The 24775-nt window shown below is 46.1% G+C and overlaps 2 protein-coding genes across 2 annotated transcripts in view; both read left to right on the top strand.

Annotated features, from left to right (window-relative positions):
- Positions 1–222: 222 nt before the first annotated feature.
- Positions 223–24623, top strand: TH (tyrosine hydroxylase). Its single transcript, XM_075427582.1, has 13 exons — positions 223–324; positions 4865–5068; positions 8312–8486; positions 9282–9370; positions 9550–9617; positions 11372–11422; positions 12335–12480; positions 12890–13025; positions 13154–13223; positions 13521–13577; positions 14164–14259; positions 14431–14564; positions 17478–24623. Exons 1-13 carry the CDS (start codon positions 235–237, stop codon positions 17635–17637), a joined length of 1476 nt encoding a protein of 491 aa, XP_075283697.1. The 5' UTR covers positions 223–234; the 3' UTR covers positions 17638–24623.
- The window catches only part of INS (insulin), a 21699-nt gene continuing 14432 nt past the window's right edge, over positions 17509–24775 (top strand). The window contains exon 1 of the mRNA XM_009935291.2: positions 17509–17586. The gene's annotated coding sequence lies outside the window, so the exon portion shown is untranslated. The remainder of the gene's footprint in view (positions 17587–24775) is intronic.

Raw genomic sequence — 24775 nt, 5'->3', positions numbered from 1 at the left:
CTGCAAAGGCAGGGTGTCTGCAATCTTTGTAGCGATTAAATTTAATGGGACAGAAACGTTTCTCTCCTTCACATCCCCTCCTCCTCTCAGCCTGAGGGGGAGAAAGGAGGAGGGTGGTGATGGGGAGGTGGCAGGGGGAGAGAAGATTTGAAAGAGTCTTTGACGTCAGCCCTGCCCTATAAAAAGCTGGCAAGGAGCTGGGAAGCAGAGAGCAGAGCTCGTGGAAGAGCAAAGATGCCAACCCCGAACATCTCCACTTCTGCAGCCAAAGGCTTCCGCAGAGCAGTGTCGGAGCTGGACTCCAAGCAAGCTGAAGCCATCATGGTAAGACAGCCCTACCCCAACTCCTTTCCCTCCCCCTCCCAAAACTACAGCCTCTCCTGTAGCTATAGGCAGAGGCAGGCAGGAACAGACGGACCAACACTGCCTTCGTGGGTGTTCCCCCACATAGGCACCTCTGGTCTCCAGGCTGGCAAAGGGAAATTACCCAAACAGTTCATGCTACGTACTGGTACATGTGAAGTGCAAACATTTAGGGGGATGAAAGCTTGAACTAATGTGACCGCCACCCCCCAACCAAAAGAAAGGTAAATAACCCATAGACCTAAGGCAGGAGTAACAAGGAATTCCTGGTGTGAAAGGCAATTTGAAAATCTCAATGGTCTCCTACTTTCAAGGCAATAAACTGCAGAGAGACCACCTGTTCCAGCATAATGAAAAAGTGTGGCTGTTATTTCAGGCAACATGTGAGGCACAGGCAATTTATTCAGTTTGTTTGCTGCTGCTGCATCCACAGCTCTGCTCTCTCCTAGCACATCCTTGCCCCGTTTCTGTTCCTAGCCCTTCCTAGTGTGGTCTCAGCCTGGGGTTTAGCCTGGGGAATGCTTCTGCACACACCGGATCTGTATGTGTCAGGAAAAGGAGAGAAAAACTTCCTGCTGAGCTGTCAAGTGCCTTTAGAAAGTCCGGCCAACCCGTTGGACTGGCTGTAGGTACAGGGACATTTTATCTTCTAACCCAAATGCCAGGGCAGGCAGGAGGAGCCCAAGACTCCCATCATAGGACAGTCCTGTGGGTCAGAGGTGTGGCCAGGCTGTGGGTGACTCTGGAGGAGCCAGAGCAGCGGATGGCAGTGGGTGCATCGGGAGGGGACCTCCTCGGGATGCTTGGCAGGAGGAAACCCGGGATTGGAGCAGGGTTAGGGGACAGATGCATTTGGCAGGCGTCTGCAGGGTGACTCCAGCAGGCTGGTTACAGAGCTCCCCACTCCCCTCCTCTATGCTTGCTGCCTGCTTCACCCGCTCTCCTCTTAACTTTGTGTGATGCTCTGACTGGGTGAAATCAGCCACTACATAGGCAGTGGGAGGTGTTTTGGAGAGTGGAGTGTGCTGGAAAGGAGAGAAACGTTTAAGAAACAAGGAGGTAAGCCTGCTTTCTCTAATAAATGGAAATCAGGGAAGGCTTCCCTCTCACACAACCAGTTTCATTCTGGCAAAATAATGAACACTTAAAGTCATTCTTGAAAACCACTATTTTCTACTCTGCTCATCAAATCAGTACTTGAGACACTCGTTGCTGTCTGACGAAGGGGAGGGTGTTTGGTTATTATACACTCCGGGGTGCTGCTTCATGTTTGGTGGGAAACAGACCACTGAATGAAGGGGCCAGAGGAATTTGGCTTCACCAGATGTGCTGGCAGGAGCGTGCCAGCCTTCTTGGGGTGAGCGGCACCTCCAGCCTGGGGTGGACATAAAACCTCAGCCCATCTTTGTGTCTCTTCTTTGAATGTAAATTCAAATTCTCAAAAAAATAAAAAAAATTAAAACTTACCCCTGTTAATATCACTTTGAGAGCAGGCTGCATGAAAGGCTCTGCCCTCTGCTCTCACCTGGCACAGGAGCACTCCACAATCCCGCCGCTTATTTCTACCAGGCAAGAGGCATGACTCTGCATTTGTATGTGACGTCGCATGTCCCCTGCTCTCATGGTGTCGGTGTGACTGTGGGCACCCAGCCCCTGCCCACCACCGCACCAGCTCCGGCAGGCTGAGGTGTTTCCTTGCCATTGACACTGAGGGACCAGTGCTCCGCTGCAGGGGAAACTGTGCAGACGGGGGGGAAAAAAGGACCTTAGCAATCGCAGAACTCATCTACACCAGCAGATATTTTACATGTCAGCTGGGCGAGCCAAACATCAAACTCACACCGTGGAAAAATCTTGTGTTACGTATTTAGTTTTTCTGCTGCTGATAGTTTTTACAAGACATCCTGGGACTGTGGCTGGAGCGGGGTTTGGTTACGGAGCACACACGCAGAGCCAGGCTGGAGACAGCAGTTGGAGGCAAACCAGCAGCAAGGAGCGCCCAGGGAAGCAGGGGTGGGACGTTACTGTCCCCACGCTGCAGGGAGGGAAACGGTCTTTACAATCCTTTCTGCTTGCTGCAAATAATGAGCCAGGAAATAAAGCCAAAGTACTTCAACTCTCTGGCACAGTATTTTTAAAGACACTGCTTAGGCATGGCACTGTGAGCTGCACCAAATTCAAAGGCGGAAAAATGAACTAACCCTGCGTAAGAGGTGAATGACCATATCAGACTCAGTCCCCGGTTAGGCAAATAGATGCTTTGTGAAATCAAACTAAACTTCTCACTGTAGCTAGATAGGCACTCAGGGAGCTAGTCTGCAAGGCAGTTCAGAAATACCATGTAATGGCGCCTTCCGAAGAAAGGAAGGCATTTATCATGAGAGATCAGTTTAGTGAGTTTATATGCCAGATTCCTAATGTCCAGCAGAAGGAGGTGATACCCCGATGAGTGTAAATGTGAGGAGCAGAGGACAGGATGGTGAGATGGGGAGCGTGCAGCTGGGCAGACTCTACCCGGCAGGGGAGGCAGCAGGCAGGCAGATCCCTCCTAGTCTTCTTTGCCCAAGAAAATTCAGCCTATTTCATTTCTTGCTTGGTTTTTTTTTTTTTAAATAGACCCACCCAAACCACGCCAGCATGGAGCTGAGCAGCTTCCAGGACCCCTTGACAGGGACTGAAACCCCCTGCTCCTACCTGCCACGGGCCACCCAGTCCCAGCACATGGGTCTAACTGGTCGTGGCTGCCTCTCCCAGTGCGACTTTCCAGTCACACAATTCTTCTCGTTATTTAAGATCCTCCCAGTCGAATTTTAACCTGACTTCTAGCCTAAACATGGCGATCTAATTTCCCTCCTCCCCCCCACTCCACCCCAGAAGTAAAATCCTGCTGCACCTCTGCTCCTCAGGGCACAGTGCGATAAAACCTTCTTAGCTAAAGCACTGCCTGGCTTGGGAGTGCTGCAGAGCCCGGTTACTGTGGCTAGCACAGGGCTGTTTGCCCTGCTTATTGCAGGCACTTTAAAGTCAACACCAGCTTATCTTTAAACACGGTAGTGATATAAGACACACTTAAAGCTGGGCACATGCTCACAGCTTTTTAAAGTTATGCCTCAGAATAATTATTAGATGTCTTCTCCCTTCGGGCATGAATACCATTGATTTAGACAAGCAGCAATATGTGCTTATTTGTTAAAAGGTGTTTTTCTGTGCCACAAGGAATAAAGGGGTTGAGGAACAGCAAATATAATTTCAGAGGGGTATCTTTATTAAAAAAGGACTGGATAGAAGTGCGTGGGCTTGTGCCTGGATGTGCTGCATTCTTCAGGCTGCATTTAAAATGTCAGCTTTACACCACTAAAGCATCCAAGAGGATTTTCACAGGAAACATTAACTACTGATGATGGGCTTTGAAAATCAGAGAGAAAATGGCCTTAGTAGTCGAGCAGGCTGTCTTTTTAAAAGGAAAATGTTCTCCACATTTTCACGAGGTAGGGAAGTCGCTGCTTGGTTAGCATCTATCTCTTTTCCAGATATTTGCAATGTAATCAGAGGGAAAACTGTAGCCAGTCCCACTCTATGTGCAGGTGCTGGATAGCTTTATGTGCTGCTCCTTCTTCAGTGCTGCCCCACGTTTCTTTTAGCAAGTCCTGAGGGTTTATCATCTGGTTTGGGTATTGAACACAGAAAATTGGAACCAGCTGAGCTTCCTCTAAATGGAAAACTGGTTGTAAAAAGACCAAGAAGAAGTAAGTTAGTACATGAGCTATTTGTATAACAAAAGAAACAGAAGTGTTTGAAATAGTTTGTACCTCAATATAAATATAAATGGGTGACCTAACATGACCTCAGGCACAGAGTTGCAGCACTTTAGATGCAATTCCAAATAACAGAAATCTTCAGGAGTTTGTTGGGATGAAATAAATCTATAGATCCATGGCAGGAATTTATTTTCTGGGGTATATGGATGCAAGCATCCACTTAATGTCAGAAGAAAATGCCACATTGGATCCTGGGAGCAGTTTAGCTAAGCTGCCCTGCTAATACACCTGCAAACAATTCATGTTTCCTGGCCAGGCCACAGCTGCAGGTTTCAGCTCTCCCTCATAGCGTATCTTTTCTCAGATAACTTCAGGTTTATCTAACACCTCTCGACTTCAATTCATCAGACACCTGAAAACTGCGGAAGATTGTTCCTGAATTTTATTTTTTGAAGGATATTGAAAACTGTTGCTAGGGAAGGTGAGGGAAGATGCCTGATCTCGAGTCATGCTACAAGGATATTGTATGCAGATTTTTCCTAAAGCTCCACGTTTCCGAAAGTTCAATTGTAAATTCTCAGTCTTCATCACCAGATTTTCCTCTACAAAGCCAGGCAAGTTAGTTCAACCTTCCCCTTCTTCTTCTGCTACGACACATTGGTCACAACTCATCTAGCTACTGGGGATGCCTCTGATCTCCCCTACAGCTCTGTCAGCAGTATTAATTTCTGTTCTGCCTTCAGTCTCCACGGTTCATTGGTAGACGTCAAAGCCTCATTGAAGATGCCAGGAAGGAAAGAGAGGCTGCAGCTGCAGCCACTGATGCTGCAGAGTCTACAGAGACCATTGTCTTTGAGGAGAAGGATGGGAGAGCCATGCTGAACCTCTTCTTCATGCTCAAGGGAGCCAAGACTTCACCACTGTCCCGTGCACTTAAGGTTTTTGAGGTGAGTACCTAACCTGTTGCATGGGACTCGCTACAGGTTTCATGGCTGTTCTGTGAGAAATATCATTTGTGTCTACTAAAAAAGACTCAGATTAGGTCTGCTTACTGCAAATTATCACTTAATAGTCTGATGACCCCACGGTCATGCTTTGCTCATGCCCCAGTGTACCCTCACTTTCTATCATGAAGAATGAGCTGTACCTCTGGTAGTGCTGTTAAGCTCTGTGCTTAACTTTGCTTAATTACTAGATCCGACCACACAGTTTCCCACCAAGAATCCACACACTTGTGTCTTGTAGCATACGCTGACAGCTCCCTCCACTGCTCGGCACTTCAACTTCTTGTGCAGAGCTCTGATCCCACATTCGAAGCAAGCTGTGTGCCCTGCATGGCTACAGACCAAACCCACCTCACTTGTGGGCCAAGGCTTTGGCAATCTCTGAATGGCATTGCCACACTGGTCCTTGGTCAAAGAGTTACAGGAACAACTTCACCCTGGGTGTAAAACTGGTATATTGATTTTAAAATTACGTCTCTACTTCAGGGATGAATTTGATTCATATGTTAAAGGTTCTCTTGGGTCTCTCAGAGATGTGCCCCATATACGGCTTTAATACCGAGGAAAAATGGTAATAGAGTCTATTACCATTTAGAGCTAATAAAGTCTTTTCCCCCTAGCCAGCAATATAATGTTGCATTATCTAGGATCTCAGTACCAGGAATGGAAAGACTGAGATAAGTGCTGCCTATTTAAACAGTAATCAAAACATGACAACTTGCATTTATGTAGTACATTTTCATTCAGAAGGATTCAAAAGTGTTTTGCAAACTGAGGTTGTGAGATATGTTTTATCTGCAGTACTTTAATTTCATTGACTTCATCAGTGAGAGGAGAGGACAATTTGTTCTTATTAATCAGTCACGTGGGTTGTAAGGGGCCTCTGGAGGTCTCTAGTCTGACCTCCTGCTGAGAGCACGTCCAGTCATAGCAGGGTGATTGAGGCTGTGCTTGCATTTTGAACATCACCAAGGCAGAGATCCCACAGTCTCCCTGGACCACTTGAGCAGTGTTTTACTGCCTTCATAGTAAAAAGTTTTTCTCTTTTCTTTTTAATGTCCTTGCTTCCAGCTTGTGCCCATTGCCTCTTCTCCTCCCACTGTGTACTTTTCAGATGAGTCTGGCTCTGTCTTCTGTACACGCTCCTACCAGGTAGTAGTAGACTGTGAACAAATCTCCCCTGCCCCTTCACTTCTTAAGGCTGAACAAATCCAATTCCCTCAGTCTTCTTCATATAACATTGTGCTCCAGCCCTCTGAGCATCTTGGCAGCCCTCCACTATGCCTGCTACAGCACGTAAATGTCTGTCTTCTACGGGACATGATAGCCCAGATGTGGTCTCCCTCATCCCAGATAGCAAGGAGGAATCACTTCCTGTGACCTGTTGTCTACAGTCTTGCTACTACAATTCAGCACATCACTGGCCTTTCTCATCACAAGGGCATGGTGCTAGCTCATGTATTAATACACATGATAATTATGTAACACCTTCTTCCCCATAGAGTGCAACCACTTCTGGAGTAAAAACAGATCCCCAGCAACACTATACAGTAAAACCACTACCTAACAGCTACAAACATACAAAAAGTGTGTTTGGGGGATAAGAATTTCCCTGACATTGCAGGGCATTCTAGATACTCGTTGCCCATGCAGTACTATCTCTGATAATGTTATGAAAAGTGTTTAAGATCTTCAGCAACTACAAAACATTTTGCCTCTCCTCTAAGAGGACTCTTGCAAGAAAAGCTAGTTTCTGGGCAACATATAGTTCTTGTCTGAAGACTGAAAGAATCCCTAAGACAAGCTAGTCAGACAGAAGCCTTGGTGTTGCTGTGGTTGGGGTCTCCATCCTAGAACTGCACACCTGCCAGATAAGGCATGAAAAATCCATCAGTGTAACATTTCAAATGCAACAGACTGCTTAGCAGGTATGAAACACAGAAGTGTAGGCTCTTGTACCTGGTAAATTTCATGTTACATTGCATTTAAAGTCCATAATTCAATCAATTTTTAAAACATCAAGCAAAAAGCAGGGGCAAGTTATGTTCCAATATTATTTGTTTCTTCCTGGAGCAATTTACTTGCTGCATCAAGAGCTTTCCTAGTAAAAAAGCTCTTTGAGCTTGTCACAGAGAGAGCTTTAAATATAATAAAAAGACAAGCATGTCAAGCCACAGCAGAGGAAGATTCATTCCCCAGATCCCTCTGGCAATGCAGGTAAAAGATATGAAAGCAGATGGGCATAATGACATTTGCCTCATCATGAACCAGGCTGCAGGGAAGCTGGTTTCACTCTTCTCTATGTGTTACATGCAGCCAAAGCATAGGTAATGCAATCACGGCTGTCAGATTAATGCAAAGGTATTGATTGTTGAGGGGACAATGTAATAGTGAAGTTGGTAGGTACATTAAAAAACACGGTCCTAAATTTAATTTACCTGTGGCATCACATCTGCTCCTTCTCATCTTTCTGTCTCTGATTAACAAAAGAAATCATGTCCCTACCTCTACCAAAGACCTTGCAGAGACTTTGGAAAGGTTGAGTCGTTGCCCAGGGACTTGGAATTGGACTGCCAGTTTTCACTGAGCTAAAGGAAATATCCACAGATCTACCAGGTCCCTTTGGAAGACTATAGACTCCGTTTTGGCGTCATCTTATTCTCTGGGGGAGGTCAGTTCTGACAGCGAGCCCAAATGACATCAGTGCTGGTAGTGAGCCCCAAACTACCGCAGCTGCGGGCTGGGTGCGGCTCGGCCCCGCCGGTTCAGCACCATGGCCAGCGCCGCGCCGAGCGCCCACGCACCGCCCGCCCCCCCTACGTCATCGCCACCCCCACCCCCACCACCCCCCTCTTCAGCAGAAAAGCACCTTTGCCTTAAGGGGGAGATTAAAGTAAAGAGGGGCCATAGGAGGTGGCATTCTGCCACATCAACTTCCCCTCTTGGTACGATCTCCTTTGCCGCTGTGGAAGTCTGCTGGTGGTTACTGGCCAGCCCCACCGGTTGTCTGTCCGGAAGGAAAAGCGGTGGGATGAATGGGTAAGTGTGTTTACCCCAGTGGGGGGAAAACAAGAAGAAAAAGACAAGGGGGACTCCCTCCAAGTGTATCCATATGGACATCTTTGGGAAGTACCAGCAGGTGCGTCAAGTGTTGTTTAATGTTTTTGTTCTTTTCCATGTCCCAAGACATTTGAGGCTAAAATTCACCACCTGGAGACCAGGCTTAGCCGAAAGGCCCGTGAAGAGACTGCTGAACTGGAGTACTTTGTGCGCTGTGAAGTCCATAGCTCTGACCTCAATACTTTCATTAGCTCCATCAAGAGGGTAACAGAAGACGTGAGAACCACTAAGGAAGATAAGTGTAAGGAACTTACAAACTGTTTCACTTTTGTGGAGAGGCTGAGCTGTAGAAACAGGGTGGAGACTTTCTTATGACAGAAACGCGGAAGGGCTGGTCTATGCTGAATTGGAGCAAAGCAGAAAAGACTGCCTCTGGGACATGTGAATCCTGAAAGCCACTTCCCTCCTTGTCCATTTCTCAACAGACTCCAGAGTCTAAAGCCCATTCTTCTGGTGCCGGATTGAAAAAGTAGAAATAGGACATGAAATTTCATGCTTTGTTCACACCTCTCCTACAGAGATCTCCATCCCTACTCCAGTGTTTTATATTATAAATGTAAAGCAGTTTCCTACCTATGTGTCAGGAACTCCATGCAGATCCTGCACTAAACTACAAGACACTCCCCATGCCATCTTGTTCTGAAGACAGGGTGACTCTTATTGTAAAATATCCCTAGAGACCTGCAGTGATTGCTCGACAACCAGTTGGACCTCTGGATTTATTTTTAATGTGAAGTCTAGAATCTTTAAATAAGATCCATTTTTCATCTTCTTGTTTACTTTTGTCAAAAATACTCTGCTGAGAGGTGGGCAGGGAAGTCATGAGATGCAGATCATGTCATTAGACCTGACTCTAGGACAAGAGCATTGAGAGCATGGGACTGCTGCCTGAAAGGCACAGCTGTGTCGTGCTGTTTGTGGAGTGTATGTGTTTGGTACACTGGGTCAGATGTATTCAACCTCATAACCTCTTCTCAGCAGGCAATGTTTCATATTCACTTCCATGGCCAGTTTTTCTCTTTCTTTCTCCCCACAGTTCACTGGTTTCCCAGAAAAATCTGTGAATTGGACAAGTGCCACCATTTGGTCACCAAATTTGAACCTGACTTGGATCTGGATCACCCGGTGAGTTAGTCTGTGTGGGCACATTCTCACACTAGAGTCCTGAGCCGTCCCCCAGAAGCAGGGAGCCGGAGTGCAATCACGACCATGAGAGAAGTTTCTCCTGCCAGTGGTGAACTTTGTTGGATGAGAAATTTTACTAACTGATTAAAAATCCTGTCTGTTCCTATTTGTCATCACAGGGCTACTCTGACCAAGTATATCGCCAGAGAAGGAAATCAATAGCAGAAATTGCTTTTCACTATAAGCAGTAAGTCTCTCTCCTAACATCCACAATGCCGTAATGCCCCATCAATGCAACCTGTTGGGAAGTCATTGTGCTACCTGCATGAGACTTCTTTTATGTTTTGTCTCCCCATTCAGCCTTGCCAGCTCTTTTTGTGTCCCTCTCTCTCTGTGTATTCCAGTCTCTTCTTAATTAAAAAATGGCTGCAGTCATTTATTCATACATTGATAAAACCAGAAAAAACTTCCTTTATAACGAAAGCCATGTATAATTCCATCAGACCTCAAACTTCACTTTGAAATGTAGCATCACCTTTAGAATGGCATCTTGTTTTGACTTCAGTGTTTGAAGTACTGAAAAAGCTACCACGTGCCCAGAAATCTCGTTCCAATGGTTCATTATCCTGGTTGTGAATAAATGTGGATTTTGTTTCTAAATGGAGCTTTGGCAGCTTTAGCTTTCGCACAGTGTATCATACACGCCTTTCATCTGCTAGATTGAATTCTGCTATCAGATCTTTTTTGCTGTGAGGGTTTTTATAGACTAAATGGCTCACCTCCTAACTCTCTCTGCTAAATTAAATAGGTTCCAGTAATGGTCTTAATCATTGTCTTATATAGATTTAAGACTATCTCTTGTACTCCTACTTAATACTCCTGTTCTGATATATGCAGTGATAACGGTCAACCTCTTCACTACAACATAAACCAGAGCTCTAATATTCAGCTGAATTTGTGAAATATTCCCTATACCCCATTCAGTAACACTGCCTTCCACGGTAGCATCTCCCTCTCCAAGCGGGACTTTAAATATAGATTTCTGTAGAAAGCTGTGCTGGAAGCAGGCTGTGGAAGTTATATGGGTCACCTTCTTGAGCTGCCCCTGCAACCGGTGTGAACCCAGCATGGCTTTCTGCTCTGGTAAGTTTCACGTTCTTTGCAGATTTGAAGCCCAGAATACAGACATTGATGTTTTCATCCTGTACTAATACTAAATGCACAGAAAGTTACTGTGGCAGCAAGAGAGTCCTGAGGGACACAGGGAGAAATACTTCCTAAGAGGATGCACCCATTTAAGATGTCTTCGCTCACATCTCATCTGCAGGTTAGCATTCATGAGCCACTGTGTAGCATCCCTTCAGGCTATTAATGGAAAAGGAACTATGCTTTATGGCTACAGTGATACGTGAATATCTCCTTTGTTCAAATATAGAACAGAAGGATTTAGGAAAAACAATTGCTAATTACGACGCAGAAAAGGCAAAAGTGTCAGTCTTCTTTAGTTCCCACTTATATCAATGTTAATATTTTCTTTTCTTGCTGTCCTTAATCTTACTGACAATATATTTTTCTTCAGTTCAAATGCATTTAGTTTTCCGTATTAGCTCCTTTTATTTCCCAGCCACTGATTCCTTCTTGGAGCCATCAGCCCCCTGAAGTTCAGGCACATGAAATTAATTTATTTTCACAGAAAGTTTCAATTTTTTCCAATGAAAACCATTTTATTTCTGGAAAATATTATGCCTGCTAAGCTTTTGCGCATCCCTTGTTCATTTATAACCTCTGGCTAGACTAATGCTTTTCTCTGTGTCTATGTGTTTGTTGAACCTGTACAAATGACCCAGTACTAAGTCTTTGTCTTTCCTGTCACCCCCTTGTTTGGTTTAAAGAAGATTGATCAACATCATGCAGAGCTTCTCCGAAGTGTTTCCTTCTCAAAGGGGAGAGGAACCTGGCTTGTGCTCTGCTGCTGTCAGTAATGGTGCATTTGCCTTGCAGCGGGGACCCGATCCCTCATGTGGAGTACACGGCGGAGGAGATTGCTACCTGGTGAGCGCTGATTGATTCTGGGACCTTTATTGGCTCCACCACCAGAAGTTAGGAATCAAAACCTAAACTAGGGTGTGACCCCTTGAAAAAGATGTATCAGGAGTGCAAGCATCCTACTTAATGGCTTGTTATATGAAACAGTACCTCATTGCACGGTGTTTTATGGCAGGAACTGCCTTTGGGAGAGCAAGCTACCTCCAAAACAGTCATGCTCTGTCTCCTCCTCTCTTGGGGCTACTCCGAGAGCATTCCACGCTGCAGTCCCCAGAATTTTCCTCCAAAGGAGCGTCCCCAGAGAGCGAGGTAGATAATTTGCAGTCACACTTCTCTAAGCACACCTGGCTTAGTAGCAGCCTCCAAACAAAGGGCAATTATTATAGCTGCAGAAAGAAGTGTGAGGCCCGTGGTGAATATCTGCATGGTACCTTTTTTGCCTCAGTTAGGAAAATGCTTCCTTTGAACACGGTTGTTTCCAGGAGTGTTGATCCAGGAATGTCTCTGAAAACAAGGCCAGCTCATACGATCTGAGTACACAGGCTCCTAAACCAGGTCATCTTCTGGTTATATTGACTGGCTTCATAGTGCAACTTCAGGAGCTAACCTACAGGGAATATTTTAATTTCAGTTAATACCTTTTATACAATTCCAGTTAATACCTTTTATACAATCTTCTGACCTTCAAGATCAGAAATAGGTCTGTGCAGATAAAACTACTGACTTTGCAGGCTCATTTGAATGTGTTTTTTTATGTTTACATCCTCCTATCAATGAGCACAGACATAGACTTAGCGGTGGAGAAAGGCAAAAGGACAAGAAACCTAGAGGCGTGAGTTCTTGATAGTGTTTAACCAGAGGACAGGAGAGGACTAGACACATCAAGCCACTGACCCTCTGCCATCTCTCGTCCTGAAGGAAGGAGGTGTACAGCACCCTGAAGAGCCTGTACCCCACCCATGCCTGCAAGGAGTACCTTGAAGCTTTCAATCTACTGGAGAAATTCTGCGGCTACAATGAGAACAACATCCCTCAGCTGGAGGAGGTCTCCTGCTTCCTGAAAGGTGGGTACGAGACTGGGGGACCCAGGTCCAGGATCTGCCAGGCCTCCAGCATGGTGGTAGCAGCTGCGGCTGGGAAACTCAAACCTGAAGGAGGAGTGTGTGAGCTGAGATTTGGGAGAAGAGCTGGTGGAGGCTTGTGCATTGCCTACACAGAACAGGGGTAGACCCCAGGCTGTGGGGACTGCAACTAAACACAGCGGTCTGCAACTGGAGGTCAAGCCTGTAGTCAAATGATCCCACTGAGCACCTAAAGAGCAGAAGTTGCTCTCTAGTAGGAGCAAAAAGATTAGGCTTGGCACAGCAGAAGCCCTTTAGTTTCCAGCACTGATGATGTCTGTGCTGGGAACATGAGACACCAGCACAGCCTGTGGGCCGTGCACCTCTGCAGAGACAGTATGTGCTGTTTCAGAGAGGACCGGCTTCCAGCTCCGGCCGGTGGCTGGCTTGCTGTCAGCACGGGACTTCCTCGCCAGCCTGGCCTTCCGCGTCTTCCAGTGCACGCAGTACATCCGCCACTCGTCCTCGCCCATGCACTCCCCCGAGCCGTGAGTATCACCCGGCCCCAGTGGCCTCCCCTACTCTTCACCTGGCCAGCAATTAGCCCTTCTCCCTAATGGACAAACTCTGCCCGCTGCTGACCGCATTTTCTTCCTTTCCCCCTGGGCATCGGCAGGGATTGCTGTCATGAACTGCTGGGGCACGTCCCAATGCTGGCCGACAAGACGTTTGCCCAGTTCTCCCAGGTAAGATGGTCACCTGCTTCCTTGCCCCTAACAGGGCAGAGAACAAGGAGGGAACCCAAACCAACCCCAGCCTCACCACCTAAACCCTACTTGTTCTAGGATTTATTTATATTAAGCACAATGTTCAGGACCCTAGGACCGAGAACCCTAATACAGAGTAAAAATATCAGACTCTGCAGCAGATGCATGGCAGTGCAGGGCAACGATATCTGTTATCTCAAGGCAATAAACCAGAGCAATCCACACATTATACCCTCAGACCAAATCTGTGCTGACGTTCTCCCCTTCTCTTCCCAGGACATTGGGCTGGCGTCTCTGGGAGCAACTGATGAAGAAATTGAGAAACTTGCAACAGTAAGTTTGCCTCTTTGCTGGATGGGGACCCTGACCCTTCCAGCAGCACTTGTGGGGTGTCAAGGGGACTGGTCCAGCCTGGTGTCCCCAGATTTGTAGGCCCAGACCCCTGTTTGATCTGCCCCAGCTCTGCTCTTTCACGATGACTGCAGAGCAGAGAGCAGTTACACAGCAGAGCTCACTTGCACATTAACCCAATTTTCTCAGGCACCAGAGTATCATCAAGCATCGTATTTCTAACGACTGCACTGCTGGGACTCTTTGGGATGGGATTAAATGACACCTGCTTCCTTTGGCTCTCCCTGGGCAAGGTGACCTGTCCTCCTCCAAGGGCACTGCGCAGCAGCCAGGCATGCAGGGGACCAGCCCAGGGACACACTTTCCATCTGTCCCAGCATGGCAGTAACTTTGTGTAGCACTTTGCGCTGGCAGTGATGGGTGCAGAGTAAAGAGAGGGGACAAAGTCCCAGATGCCCGTTCATTTAAATAAACCCAGACCCCTGCCACAATCCAAGGGCTCAGAAGTAACAGGGATATGAAGATGAGGAGCTATGTCCCCTATGCACTTTTCTTTCTCCTTTCACAGCTTTACTGGTTTACGGTGGAGTTTGGGCTCTGCAGACAGAACGGGATAGTCAAAGCTTACGGAGCCGGGCTCCTGTCTTCCTATGGGGAGCTCATAGTAAGTCCCAGCATAACTTGCCTCTCTGCTCTAGACCCTATACAGCAAAAAACCTTCTTCCTCTGGACAGGTCCAATGACTTTACCCAATCTGTTGTCTGCCTCTGTCTATCACATATGTGCTCTTCGATCCCCTTAATTTCATGCCGGCATTTTTCTGCTGTGTCCATAGCACTCCTTGTCAGATGAACCAGAGGTGCGAGACTTTGATCCTGATGCTGCTGCTGTTCAGCCCTACCAGGACCAGAACTACCAGCCTGTTTATTTTGTGTCTGAGAGCTTCAGCGATGCCAAAAGTAAACTGAGGTAGGACTGGGCAGTGAGAAAGACCCAAAGAGGAGTAAATGAAGGCATAATATATTAAAACAGGGCTTGACACCATGGCTGCTTTCAGTTCAAGGTCTCAGAAGTACTCTGGAAACTGTTGTCAGGTCTTTCAAAGTAAAGTGATTCTCCAGTTCCTACAGGGTCCAGCCTCAGTCCCTTGGGTTTGTCCAAAAGCCCCCCAAAAATGTGCTGGACTCAAGGGTTTGGGTGTGGAGGAGTGAGATGGAGTGGGAGGCACTCTTGGAAACAAGACTGAGTGAGCAGGAGAAGGGACAAATCTAGCTCATCTACCTAGTTCTCGTAGAAAGGAGTTACAGACTATCTCCAGTTCCCAGGGGAGGCCAAGCAACGTAACAAAGGGCTGGTGGTCCAGAAATCAGAGACCCAAACCACCCACCAGGACCCCCTCTGGCTCCTTGCTGCAGAAGGACCAAGTGATACAGGTTAAGTACTGGCTGTCCTCCACGGGACCACCTCTCCAGCGTGTGTCCTGCTGAAATGCAGGCTTCTGCGTCATGTGAAAGTTTGCTCTGTGGGTGAAAGTTTTAGGAGAGGGGTGAAGAGCTGCTCAAAACAGTGGCATTCTCTGAATTTAGGATGCAGAAAGATGTTTGTCTTTCTGAGCAACTGGTGGGCAGCTTACCCATTTATCATTCAATCAGCAAAAAGCCCCCAGGCATCATTAGTAGCTTGTACACAAACAAAAAGGATTTGCTTGACATGGATAGATTTACCCATGGAAGAAAAGCAACTTTTGCCTCTTCAGCTGGTGAACATGGGTTAGCAGACCCCAGATAGCATCCCACCGGTGTAATTGGGTTTCCTCATCCCATGGGAGTGCAAGCAGGATGGAGAGGGACAGCTTTACCCACAGACATCTGTTCAGAAGAGAATTTTCTTGGCCATATCCAGAATTGCTCACAGAAGGAAAGATCAGTCCTTTAATATTTGACTGACAGAGGAAAAGTTTGCCTATACCATTTTATCTTTCTTAGGAGAGGGATAGGATGAGAAGAACTATTACACAATGTACATGACTTTGCAGTTCCTGCAAGCGGGGTATTTCATATAAATAACGTGGTAAGGACTGCTATATTTCAACTTCTGCTTTTATTACCCTCACTTGCACTGTTCATACAAGCTGGAGTCCAACTGCTCAAAAGCAAGCACCTGGGGAGCCGGTTGTTTCACACACACTAGGTTGCTTTAAAAAAACTCCAACTGTTGTCTAATGAGTCATTTCCTTGCATTTGAAAAGGAAAAATACACTACATACTCAGCCAAGATTAGGCTAGAGGGTTTTGACAGTGACAAGCACTGTAAATGATCCTCTTTAAAGAGCTCAGAGACCACACAGATGTTACCCTGTGAGGTCAAAACGTTAAAAGGTCCGTCTTTTTTGCATTACTGGCAGCTGCCACCATGGACCTGATTATCAGTGTTCTCCCTCAAAAAAAGTCTCCTTTCCCAAAAAGAAAACTTTATGCCAGTTTTTCTAGTGTGGACACACACCCTCCGTGCCCTTCCAGGCACCAATGTGGTACCTGTGTGCTTCAAGAAGCTGTGAAGTGAACACAGCGGTGTTGGAGGGCAAGTTTCTAACACCAGCAGCTGTGCTGGGTCATCACTGTAGCTGACAGCATTAATAAGCGAGGTGAGCTGGGGCTTGCCTGGTAGAACGGAGATAAGCTACATCTTTTAGGCGGTAGACAATGTGAGTATTTGGAAAACCCCTCTGTTTGGCACGTGTTTTTGTTTCCCTGCAAGCGCCAGCCTGCGGCTTTGACCGCGTTGCCCCTTGGCCCTGCCCGGGGTTTTCCCCCAAGCCCTGGCAGCTCAGCAGGAGGCTTCCCCGCGGCGGGCAGTGCCAGCCCCGAGGAGCGTCGGTCTGAGAAGGGGATGCTCTTCGCCTAGCCCTGCGCCGGAGCAGACCCACGGTAGCCACAAGAGGGTACCCTAAGCTAAGCGATTCAGGAGCGAAAGGGTGAAGCCTCAGCAGAAGTTGGGAGCATGCCTGGTGCTGGTGCTGTTTGTCCCCTCATCTTCCCAGGCCTTTCCAGCATGAGATTGTAGCCATGAGTACCTAAATATACATTCCCAGCTCCATATTTACACAGCCACTAAAGGAAACAAATCCTACCTTGTCAAACATACAAATCTTGGCGTTGGAGGTGAACGTGAGTAAATTTGAGGAAACCTTACTCAATTTCTATTCACTTGACCGTGTATTTCTCCATTAGAAAGGTAGCAACAAGGTGTTGGTCTTGAGAGATATCAGGTAAAGTCAGGCTCATCACTGAGATCTAGACTCCAGTTGGCTTTGGGTACAGTAGTACATCTTTGCTCAAGCACGTGGCTCCAGAGATGCTATTGCCATCCTCTCACCCTGGCCTGAGCCACTGCCTGTCAAATCTATCCTTAATACGGCTTGCAGCTAGTTCCCCGCTGCTGAAGCAGAGATTAGTCAATAAATGAATGTCAGAAAGGATTTAGGAATATAATACTATAATACCACAGCCTTTCCCTGCAATTAGCTTCTAAATCTCCTTGGCATTTTTGAAAAAGGAAAAAAGCAATTGAAGCAGTGGATGCCTGGTGATGGCCATGGAGGTGACTATTTCAGTGTACCCCCCAGTTTGATGCAAGCCTATGTGTTTGGCCCATGGAAACCCGCAGTCCAATTCATGGTGTTCCTTGCCGAATGCAAGGGATCTCAACTACTGCTACAGCCCCATGGAGCTAGAAAGGTGGGAAACTAGAGCTTTTGTGCTAACCTAGAAACTCTGCCCGAAGGAGGCATTAAACTGTTGTGGTCTGGGTAAATGGTGATGGGTGTGGGGAAGACTCGGGACCCATCGCTTGTACCAAGCTCTCTTCACCCTTTCCTTGCAGGAGCTATGCAGCACACATCAAGCGGCCGTTCTTGGTGAAATATGAGCCCTACACCCACAGTGTCGAGCTCCTGGACAGCCCTCAGACGATCTCTCACTCCCTGGAGAGCGTAAGGGATGAGCTTCACTCACTGATTAACGCACTCAATGTTATCAGTTAATATGAGAACTGGGGTCTTTCCTTCCCCTCTTCCCTTGCAGCCCCAAAACCACCTCCTCTTCCCTTGCCTAGATCCCAGCTGAGAAATCCTGCCTATCTTCTCCAAACATTTGCACTGCTGCCTGTCACCACGCAACCCCAACAGCTTTCCACTTTTTTATGTGGGGCCAGCTCGGAGGAGGGCAAAGGGATGGACCCAAGGCCTGCTGGCTTTCTGGGCAGCTTTTCTATTGACTGCTGGAAGAGGCTTAGTGCAGACCAAAAGCATGGCCAAGCCACAAAGTTGAAGTCAACAGCTGTGTGGTAGGCTCCTGGGTGCAAGGAAGATGAGAAGAGTTTCTTTATTAAAAAAAAGAAAAGAGAGAGAAAATTTATTTTTTGCAGTTTGAGAGAATAAATTAATCTGGTTTTTTAGTCCCAAAGCAACTCCTATACCAACTTTAGGAGGGACCCTCAGTCCCCACCATCTCCTGCATCTTACAGCCTCGTGCATTTGGGAAATGCAGAGCTGCTCCAGAACCAATCCTATGTGAGGTTTGAAATATCATCTCCCAGCCTCCCCTCAGCTTCTTGCACAGGGGGATGCTTCGGTGTGAAGCCCTGAGCTGCACCACCCCACCAGGCTGCAATAAGTATCATAGCTCCCCTGAACCTCTAAATTGACCGAAGCCAGGATTTGCCTGCCTGGCATAGAGCAGCCCTGATCTACCTTGATCCTCCCCAGCACAAGCACCTCAGAACAAGCCCTGGCCGCTCCAGGCCAGAGCATGCCCCCTCCCAAGCCCTTATTTAAAAGCTCCCACAGCAGGGAGTGCTCAAGAGCCCAGCTGCTATCCTTCACAGCAGATAGCAGTCACAGCTACTGATGTTCCTGTGTGCTGGTGGCCCTTAGCAGCCTCTTGGTGTGTGGAGTCTATTGGTTATTGCAGACTGAGTGGACCACTGGTGTCCTGAGTTTGCCAGTCCTTGGGAGGATTTCACACACTTTCACTTTTCCAGTCTATTACACAGATGCAGGCAGCATCGCCTTTTTCTTAGATATCCCAGTATCACTGTCACCTGATGTAGCTCAGGTGTGTGACTAATGCTATTGCTGGCCATTTCTGAGGAAGGTAACATACGGTTAGGATGCTCAAACCCAGTTTCATGCAGCTTTCACTTTTTGTAGATGTTAATGGCTTGATCTGACCCAAAGCTCTCAGTTTTCCTCCCCCTGCTTTTGCCCTTCTTATCTTCCTGCAGGCTGTCTCATAACTTAGCGGTTTGCTCAGAAGTTTGGCCCAAGGTTATGCAGCTGTGCAGTATCAGAGCTGGGCTGGGGATGTGTGGAGGCAGCTAAACAGCTGTGGGGGACAGCGAAGGGGAGAATTACACTTAGTGGTTTGCATGATCAGTTATAACATTTCTGTATAGACTTTTACCATCCTTATCCACTGTATGTGATTTTTAGAATTTTGTCTTTAAAGAAATGCAAGGCTTAGTGGTGAAGTTTTAGCTATTAGGTGTAAGTATCCTCCAATACTTATATTTACCACCACTCTCCAGTGTTATTTCTACTGCAGCTCAGTCATGATATTTTACAATCCGATATATTTTATCCCACTTCAGACCTTCACGTATATGTGCTTAACCCCCAGTTCTCTCAAATTTTAACTACTTAGCTACCGGCAGCACTTAGTCTCCCACCTGATTTAATCCCTCCTTTCTGTTTTCTTTCTTATTTGACTGTCCTGCTAAATTGCTCCTAAGTTACCTAAAAGGGCATTACTGGAATCAGCAGTTCAACACTAGGGCTAGCTGCTTGTCCTCAAGTTGTTGCTCCTTGGAGGATTGTCCTGTAAATGAATAAAACTACTGAGTTCATTCAGTTATTGTAATTTTAAAGCACTTTTTCCAAAGCTTCAGCTATGATTTCCCAATCTGGGTGGTTCCACATCTTGAGCTGTATCTCTCAAGGCTCCCTTAAGAGCTGTAACAATTTTTAATTTGGGTTCTTAAGCTATTACTATTAGATCAAGTAGCTGGAGCAAGCTGTACAAGACTAAGGCAGGTTAGGTCATAGGTTAGCTATCTAGCCATGAAAATCTTATTGGTGACTCCCGTAAAACCGAGTAAAATAAAGCTCCGAACAGGCAAGATGTAACAGTGAAGCCTCTATAGTTAATGCACAGCTTATGGCCTTCTTAGTGATGGCAATGTCATGTTACTGGCCTGCAGGTTGCTGTTCCTCCCTTCCTTTGGTAGTCTCCAGCTCCTGGGTTACTGCCCACGAGTGCAGCAAGGATGCTGCAAACCCTGCAGCAATGCCAGGCTCCTGATCAGGACCGAGCGGGAGTCTCTGTGAAGGCCTTCACTTTCTTGTCTGGCCTCAGAACCTATCAAGGTCTGAAGGTGGTCGCCTCTGGTTCTCCAAAATACTTCACAGTTACTGTCTGCCTTGTTAAATGTCTAAAATTAATGCAATTTATAAAAAGACCAGATCTATTAATATGGAGTGAAAAGCCAATTAAAAATCGGTGCCACTGCAGAAGCCCTCAGCTCCTCCACCTTGCCTCGGAGTTTGCATTGCTGCACTGTGTCTCTGTCAGCTGTTGCTTGTTGGAGGAGCTGTAGTAAAATCTGTTGCCCTATGAAAACAGAAAATAAGCAAAACTCGAAGCATAAACCAGCCCCGTCAGTATGCAGGCATACAAATAGATCTACTGTAGCCACGCAGGAGGTAAACACCACACGGGCTGCACCTTCTTGCCTGCTAGAGATGAGGTTGCGCTGGGGCTCAGGCTGAGCAGGCACCACAGGTTCCTCTTTGGGGCATTTTCTGTGTCTGTGTTCTTGACAAATTCATGACAGATTCCAGAATTTTTTGGCCCCTAAGGGGGACATCTGAGAAACAAGAACCCGTTTGTATTTACCATTGCACTCATCTGTTTAATAACTTAGAGGACTTATCCTATTAGTGACACAATAGGTCCCCTTCCATTTTGTCTCCAATGCTTGTTCCTTTTTATCTGATTTCAAATACGTTACTTGGCCCTTTATTTCATAAGCCGTATATGAATTGGATTCTTTCTCATTTTACCTATTTTTGTCATATTGCTGCTTCTACTTGAGCCACCTTTCCTTCTTTATCCTGCCATATCATTTCGGGGTCTTGGACACGGCGCCACCAAGGGACAGACTATCCAAACAAAATACGGTAGGGTTGTAAACCAGTCCCTAATCTGTCACTGCTTCTTAAAGCTGCTAATATCAAGGTTAACTCTTCAGCCCATCATTCTGGATATTGTCCTACAATTTTCTTTAGTCTGTTTTTAGTAGTTTGACTCATTTCTTTCTACCAGTCTTGAGGACTAAAGGTGGTAGGGTATATGCAGTCCTTGCTTAATCCCCAGGTTACTCATTAAGGCTCAAGTTACTTCACTTACAACCTCAGCCTGCTCTTCATCTCTTTCTGTCTCAGCTGCTGTTCCATACCTGTGGACAATTTTCTCTGACAGCATTTTTACAGTTCCAGTGGCTGTATTCCTTGTAGGTGGAAGAGCTTCAACCCATCCTGGAAAGATATTAATGGTGACAGAGATACTGATACCCTTCTTTAGTTTGTGACAGTTCATCTGAATGGTCGCTTTGCGGTATTTGCACGGTCCTTGGTTTAGCCAATGCAGTAGAGTTAGCAGCTTTCTTTTACTAGTCCACTTCTGCATCATTGCACACCTTATGCAGTGTTTATTTATGTCCTCTATCTCTTGCTTCATTTGGGGCCAAATACAAATTCTTTGCACTCTTTTCAGAGTACCCTGTACTCCTTTATGTAACTTATTAAAACAGTCTAAGATAACTTCCTCTCATTTAGCTGGCAGCAGTATCCATCCCATGTCTTTTAGCCGATTCCTGATTGGGGCTGCAGTAAACAAACTCTGAATCAGTTTGTCTACTTGCTCACTAATTTGTTTCTCAGTATTGCTTTCAGTCTTCCCATGTATTTTACGTCCTTTACATACATTTTATTCCCTCTGTCCCTCTAAGCTTGTAAAATAAACCTCCTGCTTTCTTCATGGGTGTCCTATTATGTGCTTCACATTGCCTTTTCCCTATCATGCATCCAGTATTTTATCCTATTAACAGCAGAGTAGCTATCTGTAGAGAGATATTGTGTAGAGGGCTTTGTCTTTTACTGACAGCCTGTAAGACTCTTGGCATGATCCTTTCTCTAGTTTCCCTGCTATTTGTTCCCACATTCCACTAATAGCATTATCTTGAATTATTTTTCCTCCTTGTTAAAATTTAACATTCCTATGAGTACACAATACCTTTGGTTTATTACCGGTTTCCTTTAAAAGGATGTCTACTTTAATATCCATTTTTTCTCTTTGTGCTTAAGAGCAGAGTATAAGTAGACTGGTGTACAACTGGGAGGGGAAAAGTCTCGAAGACCACCACAACTCAGACTGCCTCTAACCAGGCTTTCTCATGGCCAGGGAAATTTTGGTCCAGCCCCTGGAGACAGGAGGACGCATATGCTACTGGTATACATTTTCCTTCACTATTTTTCTGTAACAGTACTGGTCCCACAGAATCAGCTCATGTTGAAATTCTTATTAGGAATAATTTTCCATTGACTGGGAATTTTAGTGCAGGAGCTTTTCAAGCAGCTTCTTTAATGTTAGATAAAGCATCTTCATGCTCTTTTCTCCAGGTCCCTTCCTGAATTTTTTTCTGTCATTTCTATAATGCTCTGCTGGTATTAGCAAAGATGGATACGCTGCCATAAGATACTAGCACAGTTACAGATGTGCTGCCATAAGAAACTAAATCCTCCCAGCATTCTTCAGAGTTGGGACTGATTAGTGGGAGTCTTTATTTCACAGCAAGCTTAACCTTTCTAGCATCTATCCTTCCTCCTGTTTCACCACTTTAAAGCAGTTAACTTGGTTTTGCATTAATTGTGCCGTATTTAAATTGACATTAAATACCATTTGGTCTATTAATTTTGAAACTCAGCAACTTCTCCCTTGTACCTCTTCTTCTGTAGCTGCTGTCCCCCAAATATCATGCACATAAGACAATTTCACTCCTTTATCCCCTCGATACCATCATTCAAACACATTCCTAGCGCAAGCGTGTGCAGCAGGGCAGGTGCTTGGCCCTGTGGGATACAAGTAAAAGTATGTTGTTTGCCTCTTAGTGTGAAAGTAGCTCTGTACATTGCTTCTTCCTCTGCATTTTGCCGTATGGGAGTTTGCTGTGAATCATGGGGGTGCATTTGTGCCGCTAGCTCTCCTAATTCATTCACTGTCCAGGACTCAGCCTCGGGGCTGCCAGGGGCAATGGAGATACCTGTGCTCTGCTGGGAATGGGTGGATGGTACACGGTATCATGTCCTGCTGACGTTCGAGCAGCTCCCCATCAGTTCATTAAAGACTCTCCACCTTCCTCACGCTTATGGACTGATGTTAATGCTGCCAGTTGCATCCTTGTCTTACCATTCTGCTGAGCAATTTGATTAAATGCTTACTGCTTAATTCCCATTTAATACAAAATTTGAAGCAGTTTCTGTAAGTCCTACACTCTACTGTTGTGCTTTCTTTCGGTGGCTTCACATCTGCAGCTACCTGCCTTGGGGTCACTTTTTTCATTTTAACAGCTACAGCAGTTTGATCTGCTGTACCTGTCTGCCCCAGGATAGTACTTGTAGTCTTTCTGGGATATGCTGCTATTCTCAACTTCTCTTTTCCCATTTGCCCATATCATCCTTGAAATCATCTTCCTCTGATGGCCCCTGATCCAGTTCTCTCCGCCACTTCCTGCAGCTACAGCAGTTATTTTTAATTTTTTTGCATCCCAATCTGCTTTTGCAAGTGTCTAATTTTAGCTTTGCATTTACTATGATCAGGTCCCTTTTGAGGTCTCCCTTGCTCCAGGGTGAATCATTGCACTATATATGTTAATCCCTCTCCTTATTTCTGCAGTTTTTCCTTCTCTTTTTCTAAATTCATCTGATTCTCTAATTGCCATCACACCTCCTTATTGCCTTTTTGGGCCACTAGATGGTATTCCTTTTCTAAAGACAAACTTATTGCAAGTTGCTTGATAGACTCTTTTAAAACACAATTTTCCCATTGAAGCAGCTGATATTCTGATGTTGCCTTGGCTCAGTCAGCACAGAATATTGCTGCTTCCCATACCAGTCCCACCAACAGAAGCAGCATATCCTCAAGTCTCCCTTCATCCACTCTCTTGTATTGGGGAACATTTGGTCTCTATCACCCATCGGCTTCCTGTGGGCTGGAGAGGCGCCCACAGCCCCTGCTGTAATCTCTGATATTGTTGGGATTTCCTGTAGCCCTCCAGTATTCCTGTTTTTAGGCTTTTTCCCAAGTCGTCTTAGATTTTTCCCATGCTTTCAATTTTGTCTTAAGTTATCCTTTAAGTATTGTGCACAAGGCTGATCAGATTTGTAGAGTTGCCTTGAATGAGATAACTCAGAGGAAAAGACTTTGAGGATCTACTCTGTCACACCCTCTACCAAAAGATGTAATAAATTCCCTTTTCCTGACAGCAGAGCAGATTTGTAGGATTATATGGCTGCTTAGAGCTAAGCACGAGCTCACGTCCTTTGAGTGGGTCATGGGAGCCCTCATGCCGTTTCCCCAGACCTCAACAAACATTACTGCAAGATCTATAAAAAGTGACCTGGAGAAAGCCAAGGTGATGGGTCAACCCAGGTAAAACCCTCCCCTAGATGGAGCATGGGCTAGCAAGGGAGGAGGAAAGGAGAGAAGCCTTCCTTGGAGCCAGGCCCCACCCTACCCTCTGGTGTCTGCGTGTCCCAGTGCCTCGCTGAGCGGTCTCTCGCTGCTGTCACTGCTGCTGCTGCTGTGGATGGATCTGTCTGTCTGTCTGTGTAAAGAAATACAAAACAGAATTACTTCTAATTTTGGAATCGTGCTGCTGCTGACGTGATACTAAGAATAAAAAAAATATATATTTCTGGTCTAGCATCCTGAGTTTGGCTCTTGCCTCCTTCTGCTGTCCAGATTCAAGTTGTCTGTCTTGCCTGCAGGCAGTACGCAAAATCCAACCTGGGGCCAATTATGGCAGGAGACCCACAACTTATGCTCGTGCAAAATGTTAAGCTG

This window comes from Opisthocomus hoazin, chromosome 7 (genome assembly GCF_030867145.1).
Source record: "Opisthocomus hoazin isolate bOpiHoa1 chromosome 7, bOpiHoa1.hap1, whole genome shotgun sequence".
NCBI lineage: Eukaryota > Metazoa > Chordata > Aves > Opisthocomiformes > Opisthocomidae > Opisthocomus > Opisthocomus hoazin.
This window is presented reverse-complemented; position numbering and strand designations above follow the sequence as displayed.